Below are 15,822 nucleotides of genomic sequence, written 5' to 3'. Positions count from 1 at the left end.
CACTGGAAATACTGGTTAGAAATGCAGTTCTCAGAAAGGGTATCATTTCCTCTCTCAAGGAAAGCCGAATCTGAGCTTTGTTCAGTTGGCCTTTCAACCACAGTACATTAAGACAAGTTCATCCGAGTGTCACTTAGCGTCCAAGAGCAGAGAAGGAAGTCGTGGTAGGAGAAACAATAGTCTTTATCAATGTGTATTTTTAGGGTCTAACAAACACGCAAGACATCTTCGAAATATTTCCTGTTTACTCTGAGCTGTTCTACTATCTGTGTGCAGTGATACACTGCGTATCCTGAGGGGAGCTACAAATCATGATGTTAAATAAGACTATGCTGAGCAATGTTCCTTGGTAGACATTTTAAAATAGATTCTCCCAGCAAGGAGTTACAAACAGTTATCCCTGGATGGAAATTATTAGATTACGATTTTACATTAAAGATACAAATGTTGAAATATGAAGAATAATGGAATGGATGTTATGCAGCACTTCAACTTTTGTCTATCACTGTGTTACTCTCAACTATCATTCATTCCACTCCTCATTGGCCTCTCCCATGAGACTATATAATAAGAGAAACTGTGGAAACAAACATGCAACTTACTTTCAACAACTCTCCCCAACAGATGCAGCAGTTTGATCACAATTCTGCAAAGAATCACTGCTAACACAGGCATCCATATGGGACAAGACTGAACATCCCCTGTATTTCACTGCCTCCCATTACAAGGCTAAAGCTGTTTCCATCTTGCCCCTCTATCTACAAGCATAAATCCATAGCTATAACCACGAGTTGCACTCATACAAACAAGGACAGTATTTGTCTTTGGCCTTCTTTTTCAGCCCAAAGCCCTACTGGATATATCACCAAAGTACTACTGTACATTAACATAAAACATCACCAAAATATCTCGGAGAAGGATTACCACGCATGGAATTTATTCTCCCCACCCAAACCAATGACTTTGTTCTCAAATTAATTGAGGCCACGTAGAACATTTCACTGCCAGGATTTATTTTAGTTGTACATAAGAAGAAAACACATGAGTATAAAAACATTTCCAGTGGTCACAACATCCAATCAAAGGTGCTTTTAAAAAAGATAAGTTTTGCTAGAAATTGCATCATTACAGATCATGGAATAATCTGAAATGCTACCAGAGGTAACAGTAGTAAACAAAACTGCTACTGTGTGCACAATACTTGAGAAGGAAGTGAGCAGCTCTGTGCAGCATCCTACTAACACACAAGGAGATTCAATCACAGCAGCTGTGGGCATTTTCAGTCAAGTCCTGTGGTGCAAAGGATTAGTTTACAAAATGCAGCTTCTCTCTCCAGTGACAGAGAGTTACCAGCTCTCATACAACATTAAGGAGCTTGGGTTTCTCGCCCACGTAAAGCGGCTGCATGGCTCCACCTCTGTGCTGCTCATGAATGGCAGATGCACCCTGATTAGAAGAAATTGGATCTTGGTCCACAATAAATCACCAGCTGCGGTCTGGAATTCAAAGACCACAGTTCTTTGAGCTCTCCATGGGGTTCTCCTTGCATAGAGTCTTGGTTTTATGGTTACACAAGAAAGAAATCAGAAACAGAGTATCAACTCGAAACCTGCATCTTACTTGCACTTCGGTAGGGATTTGTCTGATGCTGTAATTGCCATGAAAATCACATATTTGAAAGATTTTGTGCAAAACAAATTCTTTTAGATCTGCTACAGATGTGAACATGGTTTCTAACATTGTTCCAAAGTGTAACAGGAATGTACAAACTGTAAACCTCAGGGCAGTTTTAATCCATGCAATGAACACAGTATCTTCTGAACCTGCCTTCATTCTTGCAACTGGAAATAGCTTCCAGTACCAAGCATTACACAGAGATGCAACTAAAATCTACAGAGGTTAAGTGCTCTTAAAACCCAAACTACAGCAATCTATCACCTTTACTCATCTTCCAGCTTCCACACCACACAAAGACTGGGATAGCAGATTTCAAACAGTGAATATCAGAAATAATTGCAAAAGAATTTTCACATCAAGGTGTTTTGTTTTTTTTTCCCTCAAAAAGAGTCTTAACAAAAAGAACTAAGGCTTTTTAAGAAAGAGCATAAATTAGCATCCATTCAGTTCTGAAGCAATACTCCAAAATACACACACCAGCATCCTTTGCTTCACTGTTCCTTTTGAATTGAATTTCCTCTTTTCCACCCATAACTAACAAGGCAGTGATGAGCAGCTACCTGTACTTACCACGCACTGCAGGTAGCTCAAAGCTGTGTACCCAGAAAATGAGACTAACAGGTGCTCTGAGGTTCTGTGGAATGTTGGTGCCCCTCCTATCCTTTCCAAAGATCCCCATTTCCTCATCAACAAACAAAAACCGCTCTTCAGGTTGTTAAAAGTAGTTGGTCTTTTTCATTCTATTTCCCCTTTAAGTGCACAAGATACATTCATGTCTAAGCACCAAGATGAACACCAATTTTGCAGCCTGACTGCTATCATTTGGAATTGAACAATTTTTGTCAGCACAGGTTATGCCATAAGGAAGAACTCATTCCACTGAAATTTCCCATTTATAATTCATGTAACCTCTGCAGCATGAGCCGCAAAAGTGCATCATAGTAGTATCAAAATATGACTTTAGCTTTCTAATCATGTGACAGCAGAGAAGAGGCAGGGTTAGTATGATGTTCAGCAGTTCTTTGCCAACAAGTGCTTCACAAACTATGATTTGCTCATAGTGAAGTGCTAAAGCACTTCTCAGCTGAAGCAGTTTCTTTCAGAAGTTTTGGGAACCTGTTAACCCTGAGGCAGGGACAACTATAAAATATCTTTGCATTACCTTTGTAAATCAGAGGGAGGAAAGGAATGGGCAAATTGCTGAACTACTTAGTAAAAGCAGAACTGCCCCCTCACAAACAACCCAACACAAAAAGTGTGTTTTGTGTGTTTTCCTCAGTGTGGAAAAAGTGAAAAACCCCAGTAAAGGCATAAAGAAGGGGGATCTGCTACAGAAGACAAATGTACGTCCTCCAAATACTGAGTTGTTGTATGACTTGTTACCACATGTGTTTCCCAAAAGGTAATTAGTTTACATTTAAAAGTCAAATAAAAATTTTAAAATAAACTAGCTAGCTGTATCTAATAAATAACTTTTAAATAACTTCATTTCAACTCAAACATTGGAAATCAGTGATTAAGCAGTTATAGCTTAGGGAATATATTATATCGTAAATAAAATATCCTCTACAAAAATGAAAAGGAATAGGCCTAAAAACCTATTGTAGAATGCAGCTTGCTTAAGATAAGCATTGGATTAAAAACATCTTAAATCACACAGCATTCTCTAGGTGCTATTTTTACAGTTCCTATTCACTGCAAGAGTTACTTTCACTGTAACAGTAAAAATATCTGCATCCACAATTAATTTTCTTCTATGAGGTCATACAGTTTCCAAACAGCCCTACCTGTCTTATTTGCACTGTATTACTCCATCTTCTAAGAGTAAAAGCTTATAATCATTAAGACATTAAGAATCATTTGACTCCTGAATCAGGACCACTACACGTCCCTTCTGACTTCAGAACTCATTATGAGATTCTAGATTGTCAGGTTTTTGCATCCAAGAGTTCTCTTCCTGGGCCAGATCCTTTCCTATTACTGTTCTGTTTGGCTGAATCTAGAAGAAAAACAATAGTTAAAACAACAGGTTAACACAGCGCTTCTTAACATCAATACATTGTCATATAATACATCCTACATACTTGCTAGAAACTAAGATAATTAGAAGTGATGCACATAGGCAGAAATGATGAAATTTTAAAAATGTGGTTAAAAAACAAGAACATTTAACATATAAAAGCATCATGAAAAGGGAAAGGTAACCTAAATGCTTTTGTTTCTTATGTAGTTTGTTTATCCACGTACATCCACAGCCATGCTGCAGAGTCTGTGGCAGTTCTTAAGCTCAGAGAGAGTTGAAACATCAGACTCCCTTAAGTTTCTTATCAGTATATAGAATAAAACATGAGCAGTACCCCTGAGATTTACCAGCAAGCCCAGCTACTTCTATTAGCATATCCCCTTGGGTAATAATGTCACAGCCTTCTCAGTCTGCCTCATCCAACAACCATGCAGAACTTCCATTTCAATGGCTGTATGACACATTAGCACAACCACAGCAGCATGGGAAATTATGCACAAATGAAACAACTTTGGCAATTCTTTCAAATATATTACCTGAAAAGGTTGGCTGATACCAACTATCGACTGCAAATTATTGCTGTAATAACAAAGCAAAAATTCTCCTCCCATATCAGGTATTTCTGCAGCACTCATGTAAACCTGTCAACAAGAATAAGAACAGAGGCAACGTGAAACTTCAACAGAGAAAGAAACTTTCAAAAAGCAGTCTCTGCCTTTCAGGACACTACAAGATTTTAGTATTTATAAGTAAAACATAAGCCAAAAAGGACAAATAACTCTGAAACTATTTGAAAACTTAGGAAGGGAATATCATTCACCATGTTAGCAAGCTGCCTTGGCTCAGCAAGAAAGGAGAAAGCCAGAGTTGTTGTAAGAGAAGGGACAAAGCCATACAAGCAGCACTGAAGGAGATGACCTGCCTCCCTGTGGCAATAAGGAGTTACATGAACAAGAGCAATGCTGCCACCTCAGTTTGTAGCATCTTAAAGGCATATGGTTCCCGAACTGCAGCCCACAGTATTCTGCTAATCTAACATTTACAGTGCTCATATTTTTAAGCTTTGTAATGTACAAGACATGAGAGAAATTTTGAGAGTCAGAATAGTAATTCAAATACAAGACAATTTGGGCTCTTGTTGTAAACTTGATCGTTAACCTGTACAACCTCTAATGAGAAATATCTGCTTTCCATTATCGGAGGCTGATTGTGACTTAAAAATTACATTCCTATTTGTATGGAAAAATACCAGTGGAAACAGGTCCTTTGTATTCCAAATATGTTTGGGTGTTTGTTTACTACTTGTTGTTTAAATCACTTTTGGAATCATAACTAGAAAGCTACTATATTAGCTTTTAAACAAGGGCCAAAGCACTCAGAAGCCAAAACAGAGAGAAGTCTAAGAAACACTGATCAGTAGCTCTGTTAGATTCCTGGAACTAATGGTGTCTGTTGAATTAGGTACTTAACATCGTAATAAAAAAAATCATATGGTAAATATTTAAGATCCATTAAGAAACTTTGAAAAGACAAATGAAAAAAAGGTCAGTTACTTATTTCAGTGGGAGAAATAGACCAAAAAATAACATGGTAGTAGTATGTAATATAATTAAAAGCTACTACAGGGATCATTATTTTCATCAGTTACTGTAAATGGTAAGAGCACATCTGAGAACAGATGCTGGACTACCTCAATATTATGAAGAATTAAGAGATATTTTAAACAGTACTTCAATATGTTTGACCAGAAAGGAAGAGGAGAAAATCCTGAAGAGAGGGATATGGAACAAAAAGACCCTTGAACACTGCTCTGACAGAAACTGCATTAGAAAGGAATTTAATTACTTGTTTACTGTCTTCATTAGAAGAAACTTCATCATCTTCTACCCAAGCATAAGTAATGTAGTCATTCGCATGCTTGAAAGTCACCTGCAAAGGAAGATACAAACCATCAGCCTTCTGAAGGAAACAGAAAACAGAAAGATGCATGACGTTAACTTAGCAGATAATTTGAAGAGGGGGAAAAAGTCTACATTCATCTATGACAGGCAACCAAACTCTTGCTTACAGAACTATCGGCAATTAAGGACACGTGGCTATTATTTTGAGAGTTTCCCACAATGTTCTGTGCCAAAAGATGATACCAACTACTTTCTCCAATCATATTCATCATCTTCATTAAAGAGTCACAATGTTGTAACGTTACCTTGAAGAGCCCAATCCAGTCCCAAGCACTGCTGGGGAATCCAGGCACTGCAGAATAGCTGATGAGAACATCATGTTCTGCACTCCACTCACCCTCGGGACTCAGTGTAACCAAAGGATCTGATAGAAGAGGCTTCAACTAGACAAGAAAAGCAAATTTACAGTCAGCCAAGCCTGTCTGCCTTTCAGTCATTCCTTTCAAGTTATTCTCTGCCACGTCTGCTGTGGTACTCTTAGCTGAATAGGAATAGCTTGATAGCAATTTGCTGCCTTCACTTTAGTTGCAGAGACCAGAACCTGCAAAGGGTAGGAAACAGCTCACGCAAGGGAAGATTTAAACTTGAAAACAACAACAACCAAAAAAAGGGACAGCACCTCAATCCCAAAAGTTCCTGTAACGGGTTTGTGGTCACTGATGCCATAGCTCATGTGACTGATATAGTTATTTAATGTAACAGAAATGGCCTGTTCTTCTTCAGATAAATCATCTTCTCTGGATGCACGCTGGCAGAGATTTTTCACTCTCCAAAGAATTCTATCAGTCCATGCAGGCTTCCTTTTCTTCTCACTGCAGAAATGAGAGTACAAAAGTGAAATGAGAAGAAAAAGCAGCTGCCAAAAGCTACATCTACTCATAGTCGGGAAGACTGTCAGTTGAGTATTAATATAAGAAGGCAATCATATCCAGGCTTCATTTTACAGCTCTGTTTGACATGCTTTACAACTAACAATTCTTCAATTTGAATGCAACTCCACATACAGGAGATAAGTTTCAGAGGACTAAGAGAGGAGTAAAATGAAGGGGAGAAGAGCATTCCAGTGGGTTAGTCAGTTCCATACAGGAAATGATACTTTCTCCTAAGAGACTCCCTGGGAACATGCAAGAACACTGACATGATACAATGACTGCCCTAAGGTTCAGCTATAAAGTCATTCTGAAGAAAAGGGCATAACTTTAAAGAAGTAGGAAAAGTCTGAATTATATTTGAAATTATTCAGAATTTTTGAGAACAATTTAACAACCAGAACTGGACAAATTTTAGGTACCTGACATTAACCATACATGACAGTGCAGTATTATATTTAAAGTTCCTCTAACCTGTACCACACTGCATTTCAAGTCTCCAAGCTATTGCTGTCCCATTACAAGAGGCTGGAAAAATCCCATAACTAATAAAATTGTGCCTGTAACTGTAATATACATCAAACTGCAATCATAATTCAGAGTTTCCTTTTGTACCATATCAATAACAACAGAAGACATGAGCCTTTCGCAGTTCTCTCTGTAGTGGAAGACTTAACAGCAACTCTCTGTATGGATGTATCACTTCAAATTGAAATGGAGAAAAGATCATACCCTATGGAAGAGGAATTAGAATGGACTGGATTGAATTATAAGAGTTAATGAGCAGGATGTGTAAGGACAACTGTCAGTTTAATATCTTCAAATATGGAAATCATCATAAAATGGAAATACCATTTGGTTCAATATTCAACACACTTCTTTTTTAAACCCTTCTCATATAAGAAGTCTGACTCACCTTTAAAAGGTGGCAAGATTTTAAATGACTGAGAGGCTATACCCAGTCACTCCAGTAATTAAACAAACCGACAGAAATCTTTATGAGATGCCGTATGTCTGCTCTGCTGTGCAAGAAAGTACCAGAAGAACAGCTCAAGTTAACACACTCACTGTGTTAACTCTTTGTCCACCTCTTTGTCCAACCAGAATATCTCTGCTAGCAATAGCAGAACGCACACAGTATGCATAAGCATTCTTCTTCTTCTTCCTCAAATAAACAGTTCATGCCCAAGTCCAAATGAATGAATTCTCAAGGTTACACGCAACAGCAGAGCAGACAACGCTACGGCCTTCAGACAGGTTGAGAAAATCCCTGCAGAAAATCAGCTACCATCTGATTTTCAAATATTTCATTAAAATCAAATCAAAAACTCAGAAGGAGCATTGTTTTGATTCTGAAATATTTACAAATCTATGAAATCCAGAAGGTTATCTTCTTACTTAAACCAAAACAGGGACTTCTGCTCTCTGGAAATAAAGAAATATGTCAGTACAGAAAACCCTCTGTTTGGACAGGAACTTATCCCTTCTGTTGAAACACAAGGCTAATATTTAACAACAAACATAAGTACCGAGTACTATGGAAACTTTAAATAGTCCATTTTCCAACTCAGAATTATTTATAAAGACCCGTTTGCATTTATTTTCAAATGCCAACAATAATAAGTGAAATGCTTAAGCAGAGAAGGAAAAGAAAAAAAAGTAGATTATTATTCTTCCCCTTTTGTTTATTTTTTGATAACCAAAGGGTGCTTCTAACATTCAAGAAAACAAACAAAAACTGCATAACTGAGTACTAGTTTGCCCTGTTAATCTCGTCTTTCCAAAAAGGATTCACTCCTGCTTCCCTCACGTGATCATCAGATTTGGGCTTCTTTAGAAGCGTTTCACATTTGCCCACTGAATGAGCCAAACAAAATAGCTCAGTAGCTTCAGTTAATCAGCATAGTCATGAAATTCAGGCTTGCTTAGCAAGGTTATCATGACTGAAGCACTTCATTCATTCTAATACTCCGTGTCTGAACGCATCTTTGTGTGCTTTTACCTTGTATCATACACATCTGAATGCAGGTCAAACTTGTAGGTGGGTTTAAACTGCAGAGGACCCTCTATGAAGTCCTGAAGAAATGCTTCCTTCTTTTTTGCCATATTTAACTGCAGAAACAAAATTTTAAAGCTATCATTAAAAATCAGAGCCCAAAAAGTTATTTGAAAAGAAACTGAGAAAACGTTTTCCAAGAGCTGAACATCTCAGTCAGTACAACATGTTTGGAAAAGTAAATCCAGAAGTGTCAATTTGTTACTGCCAGAACCCTTGACATGATCTGTTTTTCATTCCAGAATAAGAGTCCCTTAAAGATAATTCTTGGGAGCAGAAGAAAGGAGAAGTTAACATGAAGAACAATTCACGGGCCATGAAGATAAGAAAAAAAAACTCAGCCAAACAGGAAATTAGGAGTAGGAAATTAAAAGCATAATAAGTTTGCAGTTAATTGAGGCTTATGACTGAGAATGAACTGGCGGTAGAACCATTTCACTTCATGACTACTCAGAGTTCATCTTTTTAAATAGAAATTAGAAACTTGAGAGCTAATGTTAATTACTGTGTTGTATTTGTATCCATTTAACCGTAATAATAAAAACACAACAATTAAGACAACATACCTGGTCCTTCTCCCACAGCAGATTGTATCGCTTGTTGTTTATTGACTCTCGGACAAAATGAATGCCATAATCTGCTATTCGGAAGTTGAGATCTCCAAACCAGAAGAGAACACTAAACAAGCAACCAACCACAGAAGATTTGTAGGAATTCATTAACTCATAAGGGAAGAATTCAACAGAACATAAACCATAATGCTAATTAGGTGCTCAAATCACTTAGATTACTTAATCTGAACAGCACAAACACAAACATTAAGTTATAGATAAGCTTACAGAGGTACAGCCAGATAAACAAGAAATTTCAAGAATTGAAACAGTCAATTAAGCCTTTTGCATTCCTGCTGCTTGCTCATTACTGCCCACATATTAACTTATCCCAAGCATCCTAACGACTTACATATCTATTAGAAGCAGATTTAGAATTTAATTTTCACAGCAAGTAAAATAAGTAACAAAACTTGTGACCTATTCACTCCTTGGTAACGTTAATCTAGAGCACCTTGGGAAAGCAGGGATACCAAGCAGGGATTCGGCAGCTATTAGGAATAAAAGCAGTTTTTATGTAGCACTGCAGTGTACCATCAGCAGTGCTTTAGACAACAGGAAAAGTGTCTATTCAAATAAACTAAGATCTCTTAGGAAATCCCCACTGCTGTTGTTTAGTCCAGGGGCTGGTGTTCCATGTTTGATATCACAGAAACAAAACTGTAACTTAACATTAGTACTTTCTCCTTACATGATGACACAAGGTGTTATGATACCTACCCATGGGCAATATAGAGAAAATGAAACAGAATTATCAAACACTCGTACTAGGAGAGGAAAGCTAATGATTTTTGAACTCGTGTTTCATGCATGTTTGCCTGATTTTAATGAACTCATTAACAATTAAAGTGCTATTACGTGTCTGTCCTAGATAGGCACTTCTAGCAGATAAAAACAGAACTGACGCAGACAGAATCCTGTCAGAACGACTCACTCGTGATCCAATGTATTTGGAATATTCTCTTCTTCAAACTGCATCTCCAGAATTTTTTCAAAGTCATCCAGTCGCTGCTCCGTGTTCTCCATGTGTGCTGGCAAATGGCAGTTTATGAAACAAACTGTGTGACCATAGAGGGACATCCGAACGGTGACTCCTCCTTTGTTTCCCTGGGACACAGAAGATTAACAACATTGTCCACAATTACAGTCACCACCTGCAAACGCAACTGTAAACACCACGTATAAAGTTTCAAATCCTGCTATTTCTATTTAAATGAATACAGTTTCTTTCTACGTAAGGTGTTGTATATCAGTAATAAACTGGAGAAATATTATGGTCTGTGCTACACATCAGATTCAAACCACCAAACACTTCAGAGGTACAAAGCACCATAAGCACAAGTAACCAATGAAATTAATTACTGAATATTCTTTACCCAGTATCCATATAGGCCCGTGCGTGTGTAGTGGGTATGAACATCCCGTATGAAAGGAAGATGGGCATGTTTCACAAAGATCAGCAGCAGTAATCCCTGCATGCGGATGGAGGAGAGCTGTGAAAGATACAGAATGGTCATTCTAGCAGGCAGTCTAATGGAGCTGATGGTTAAAAATCCATAAACTTTAACCTTATGATAGTCCTGGCAGGAGACACAGAACTCAGTTTAAGTATTTGCTTTAATGATAATGACACAATTGAAACTAAAGGTGTTGAAATATATTAATTGCAGTTCAATTCTGTATTGGCTGAACTTAGGAGAAAGACTAAATTACAGTAAAAACTGATCTTAAGACCAACAACAGACCTTTAGAAGTTTGTCAACTGTGCCTAAAGTTTACTACAGAGTTCCTTCATACTTTGCCTCCCCATCTATGCTGCTCAGTGACTTCTGAATCCATGCTACCATTTATTTGTATTGTCCTTGAACCCAATGAAATACTAACCATATAATACTGAAATGATGAATCACAGTTACTAGGTAGCAAAAATATTTGCATCCAATCAGACATAGGGTATAATCATTCTTCTCCTTCACATAATTATGTACACGAGATATGAAATCTTTCAGCCCCTTTAAAGGAGAGATCTTGTCCTCAAACTCAGCTCCTGTTTTCCAAAGCTCAATGTTTATTTGCTGTGTTTGTCCCTGAACACTCCTCAGGACCAACAAACCATTATAAAACAGGTAACCACTCCTCTCTAAATCAGCTCACTTCCAGATGAGTCCCAGCATAAGCTCGTCTAACTGCCTGCTTGGCTTTGAACTGGCCTGCCAGCAACATGGGAGACACGACCACGACCTAGATCACCTCTCATTATTAGGACTAATCCTGTCCTGCTGAAAACCATTAGGTGGCAGCATTAGTGTGTCCAAAGTGCTGCATTCACAAATTAAAATTCAAAACCAACCACGCATGCCACTGGGAATTCTTTTCAACTGCGCACAAGGCCTGAACATCAGCTTTGGAAAGGTTATCAGCAGTGATTTATGCTACAGTGAACGATGCTTTCTTTTCTTTTTATTATTCCCAATGGGTCCTTTGTTTTGTTTGATTACAGTTAAAAGATCTGAATAACTACTGAGTCTGATTAGCATGCAAATATAATATAATAATCACAGCAAAATCACCCTAAAATAATGCTTGATTCAAAAAAATCAGTAAACCATTCAAAGGGTTTTGATCTGTATTAGAGGTATTCAGAACATCCTCCTACACTTCTTGTTCACATAACTAAAACATCAGCACTTCAGCTGATCTTACACTGATCTGGGGCTTTATCAAAAATCCTCGTTATTTAAACTACTGTATAATATTCTAGATTTAGTTGAAGTAAATCCTTCAGAATTATCTGTACACTTGTTAAAATCCTGTTTCTACATGTATGCAATCAATTTTCACCTGCAAGCAGGTTGGGGAAAGAAGAAAAAGAAGAAAACCTACTAATCTTAATGAAAATCACTGCCACTGCTTGGGATACTTGCAGTGAAGGCAGGTACTAAGCAGACTACTAGAAGCATCTCAATACTCTTCCTCAATATTGCACAGAGCAAAAAAACATTCTACAGATAAGAGAGAGACAGAGATATTGGGGCCACAAGAAATGTGCTGTTGATCGTAAGCAACCTTCACTTCTCTGCCCCTTGAGAATGGATTCTCATTATGACTGTTTTTGTACTCATCACATGCTTCTACAGCAATTAAACCGGACACTGCCAGTGTATTTGAATAGCTGACCTGCAAAAGCATCAAAGCTGCCCAACTGTTCCAAATGAGAAATGAAAAACTAAGTCCAATTTTCGCTGCTAAAATTAGAGACGTGATTATTGCTAAAAGAGACCTCTTTTAAAATGCCTTTGTGAATAAACCAGGAAAACATGAGTTTGTTAGAGTAACATTTCTAACATTCATGCACCTACGGATATGACTGATACCTGCAAAAAGACATCATCGACTTCTATGGATAAGAATGAGTTTGAGGAACAAAAATAGATAAATGAAACCAAGGGAAACATTTTCTTTCACTGCTGTGATAGTTAAGAGACATAAGAATTACCTTGATATATCCCAATGGAGACAGCACAGACATGAAGAAAATGCTCCATGGATCATCAAATGCCAAGTCGGACAGAAAATTGGTGATTCTGGAGTTCACTTCCTGCAAGCTGAATACATCGAGGTTACTCTTCCTGCACTGACTTCTTTACAACATGCTGAATTTTGGATAACACGCGTATCAAAATGAATGTGCTCTTCGTGCCAACAAAGGAAACAGCGATATTTGATGTGTTTAAAAGATAGGTATGCTATATTTTGTCATGGAACAACAGAAAGGAGGGAAGATTGTCTTGCTATAAAGCATCTCTCTTCTAAGTCAGTAATTCTGCTGCAGAAACTTAGTCGTGCAGTAAACTCTCACCATAAGTTCTTTAACATTTACTTACCCTATAACATACATGTCCATAGCTGGGCTCTGTGAATCGAGCTGAAGTAAACTGGTGACATCAGGAGGTGGAGAAGCTGTGCCCACGTTCCAGGTCACTAAATGTAGTCTACAAACAAACAACATCACAGAAAACCAATGCTAAAACTGAAAAGCAAACAGAAGAGTATGATTTCCCCACAGAATTTCTATTGATAGAGAAGAAATGTATATATCAACTAGCATTCAAACCAACATAAAGCATAAATCACCAAGACGACCAACTCGAGGGAACGTAACCTGAATTCTCGCCACTTGTCCTTTATCTTTTTCCCCCAGATAAGGAAAGCTTCATCTAGAGTGCGAGACACCTCCTCGTGAATCTCATCATCAGAGCTGATGTCCTCCACACAAGCCATCAGCTGGGCTACGCGCTGCCGGAGCTGCAGGCGGCCGCTGGACCCAGCACTGCTGATACTTGCAGAACGGCTGCGGAAGGCATGTAGACTTTCTAAATCATGCAGGGAAAGGGCTGCTGAGTCCTGAAAGGCATCTTCGCTACCAAAGGATGCCATTTGGTCAATAGAAAGTAACTAAGCTCTGAAGGTCGAGTCCATTCAGATCCTCGCTATAAAGGAAACAGAAGGCTGAGGCTCTTTCTGATCAATTCTGTGAAATTCAGCATTCTTCTAAAGCAGGAGGAGAAATGCAGATGCGGCGCTGTAGCATTATCAACACACTCAATGGCTGGTTACAAAAGCTGCAGCCACATCCCGGCTCACACACTCAATTGTTTCCTCCTAATAGATTTAATGTGGTTAATTCTATAAGCTCAAGATTTAAAAGAACTTGTTGTTGGTTTGAATCAATCACGTGCCTTCACCCGCAGGTTAGGGCAAACATAATCTCCAGCTTCCAAGTATCGAGCAAACACTTCCAACTAAAAGTAAGCAAAGCTGCTGCTCCTCTCAACTACCACCAAAAACAGCCATAATCTGGTTTTGTTTGCAATAAAATGGTCATTTCTATCATCAGAGCTCTCAAAAAGGAGTTCACTTTACTATCAGCTTTGTTATAAATCAATCTTAATAAATACATACATACATATATACTAAGATGCTAGTTTTCCATCTACCTTAAAGGACCCCACAAGCACTGCTAGAAGGTTAAAAAATGAATTGCAGTATGACAGCCCTTATTAGAGCAGTATTTTTATATCCCAATTGACTTCATGCTCAGTGACACACAGTGTAGGTGGAAGAGCTGAAAGTGGCCTCTCATCCCTGACTGAGCCAATGATCTACAATTCCTCTCAGCAACAGGTTCCCTTTATCCACTGCAATCAGCCAAAAGCTGTTCTAGAACAAATTCCTCGTGGGAAATAAAAGCTCAGTGTGCTGCAGAGCTCATCCTGCTGTCACAGAGACGCACCACTGGGGAACTCTGTTAATTTCTTCAATTATCTGAGGAAACAAAACTGAATTAACACTTAAGCCACTAGTCCAGCACCCACACTGGGAATAAGAATCACAGAATGACCCGGGTTGGAAGGGACCTCAAGGATCATGTAGTTCCAATCCCCTGCCTGGCAGGGCCACCAAACATACACCTTTACTATATCAGGTTGCCCATGGCCCCGTCCAACCTGGCCTTGAACACCTCCAAGGACGGGGCATCCACAACCTCCCTGTGCAGCCTGTTCCAGGGCCTCACCACTCTCCTAGTGAAGAACTTCCCCCTCACATCCAACCTAAATCTTCCCTCTTTTAACTTCAAACCATTTCCCCGTGTCCTGCTATTGTCAGCCCTTTCCAAGAGTTTACTCCCCTCCTGGTTACAGGTTCCCTTCAGGTATTGAAAGGCTGCAATGAGGTCACCCCGCAACCTTCTCTTCTCCAGGCTGAACAAGCCCAACTCCCTCAGCCTGTCCTCATAGGGGAGGTGCTCCAGCCCCTGATCATCTTCCTGTCCCTCCTCTGGACCCTTCCCAAAATCTCCATGTCTTTTTTGTACTGAGGGCTCCACACCTGGACACAGTACAACAGATGGGGCAATGTTGGAAGGGATCATCAAGTTCCAACACTCTGCTTCATGCAGGGTCTCTACAGAGTACACAGGTACTACTGCAGGCTGCCCAGGGCTCCATTTAAGCTGGTCTTGAACACCTCCAGGGATGCTGAGCCTCTCTGGGTGCAGTTCCAGCACCTCAGCACTCTCTCAATACCCTTACAGCAGAACTTTAGCCACCACAAGTCATCATCAAAGCAATAGAGATATCAAAGCAATAGAGATATCAAAGCAATAGAGATATCAAAGCTCTCCTCACACCATTCCCTTATAGGGGGTACCCCGCCTTCCCCCCTCACAGCCCGTTCCATCCCCACCGCTTTCAAATCAGAAAATCAGCTTTCCTGCTGTATTTCATGTGATCGCTTAACCCCGCCGAGTCCCGTAACTCTCAATTAAGAAGCACAATTCGCTAATTCTGAGGTAATTAAGTCAAGATTGAACTACTTTTCACCCGAAAAAGCCTCACTCCGGACACACAGCCTCGCAGCACAACCCCCAACCCATAGCTCTCACCTCAGTTCTCTCACAGAGTCTCGCTGAACCGAAGAACGCTGCACCGAGTCCATTCCTGCCGCTGATCAACGGGGATCCGCTGTGGAAGCGCTCCGAGGGGCACCGGGAACCTGCCGGCCTCCCCCGGCCCGGAGCGGGGCCTCCGCCGCCTCAGCGCTCCGCCCGGCTCCTATTGGGCTG

The 15,822-nt window shown here is 39.4% G+C and overlaps 1 protein-coding gene across 5 annotated transcripts; it reads right to left on the bottom strand.

Moving 5' to 3' along the window:
- Nucleotides 1–992: 992 nt before the first annotated feature.
- On the bottom strand, nt 993–15,802 carry INPP5K (inositol polyphosphate-5-phosphatase K). Of its 5 annotated transcripts, XM_015880455.3 has the most exons (14): nt 15,643–15,802; nt 13,360–13,687; nt 13,082–13,189; nt 12,694–12,802; nt 10,574–10,690; nt 10,132–10,304; nt 9,153–9,264; nt 8,533–8,642; nt 7,929–7,955; nt 6,281–6,473; nt 5,907–6,044; nt 5,546–5,629; nt 4,237–4,341; nt 993–3,676 (listed from the first exon to the last, which is right to left on the bottom strand). In XM_015880455.3, exons 2-14 carry the CDS (start codon nt 13,632–13,634, stop codon nt 3,578–3,580), a joined length of 1,650 nt encoding a protein of 549 aa, XP_015735941.1. In that variant the 5' UTR covers nt 13,635–13,687; nt 15,643–15,802; the 3' UTR covers nt 993–3,577. The 5 variants fall into 5 exon arrangements, 4 of the variants coding, with proteins under 4 accessions (XP_015735941.1, XP_015735942.1, XP_015735943.1 ...); XM_015880456.3 differs by lacking the exon at nt 7,929–7,955; XM_015880457.2 differs by lacking the exon at nt 13,360–13,687.
- Between the last annotated feature and the right edge of the window lie 20 nt (nt 15,803–15,822).

Source organism: Coturnix japonica, chromosome 22, assembly GCF_054131305.1.
Source record: "Coturnix japonica strain WE chromosome 22, WE-NBRP24, whole genome shotgun sequence".
NCBI classification, from domain to species: Eukaryota; Metazoa; Chordata; class Aves; order Galliformes; family Phasianidae; genus Coturnix; species Coturnix japonica.
The sequence above is the reverse complement of the archived record's forward strand: the minus strand, read 5'-3'. Positions and strand labels throughout refer to the sequence as shown.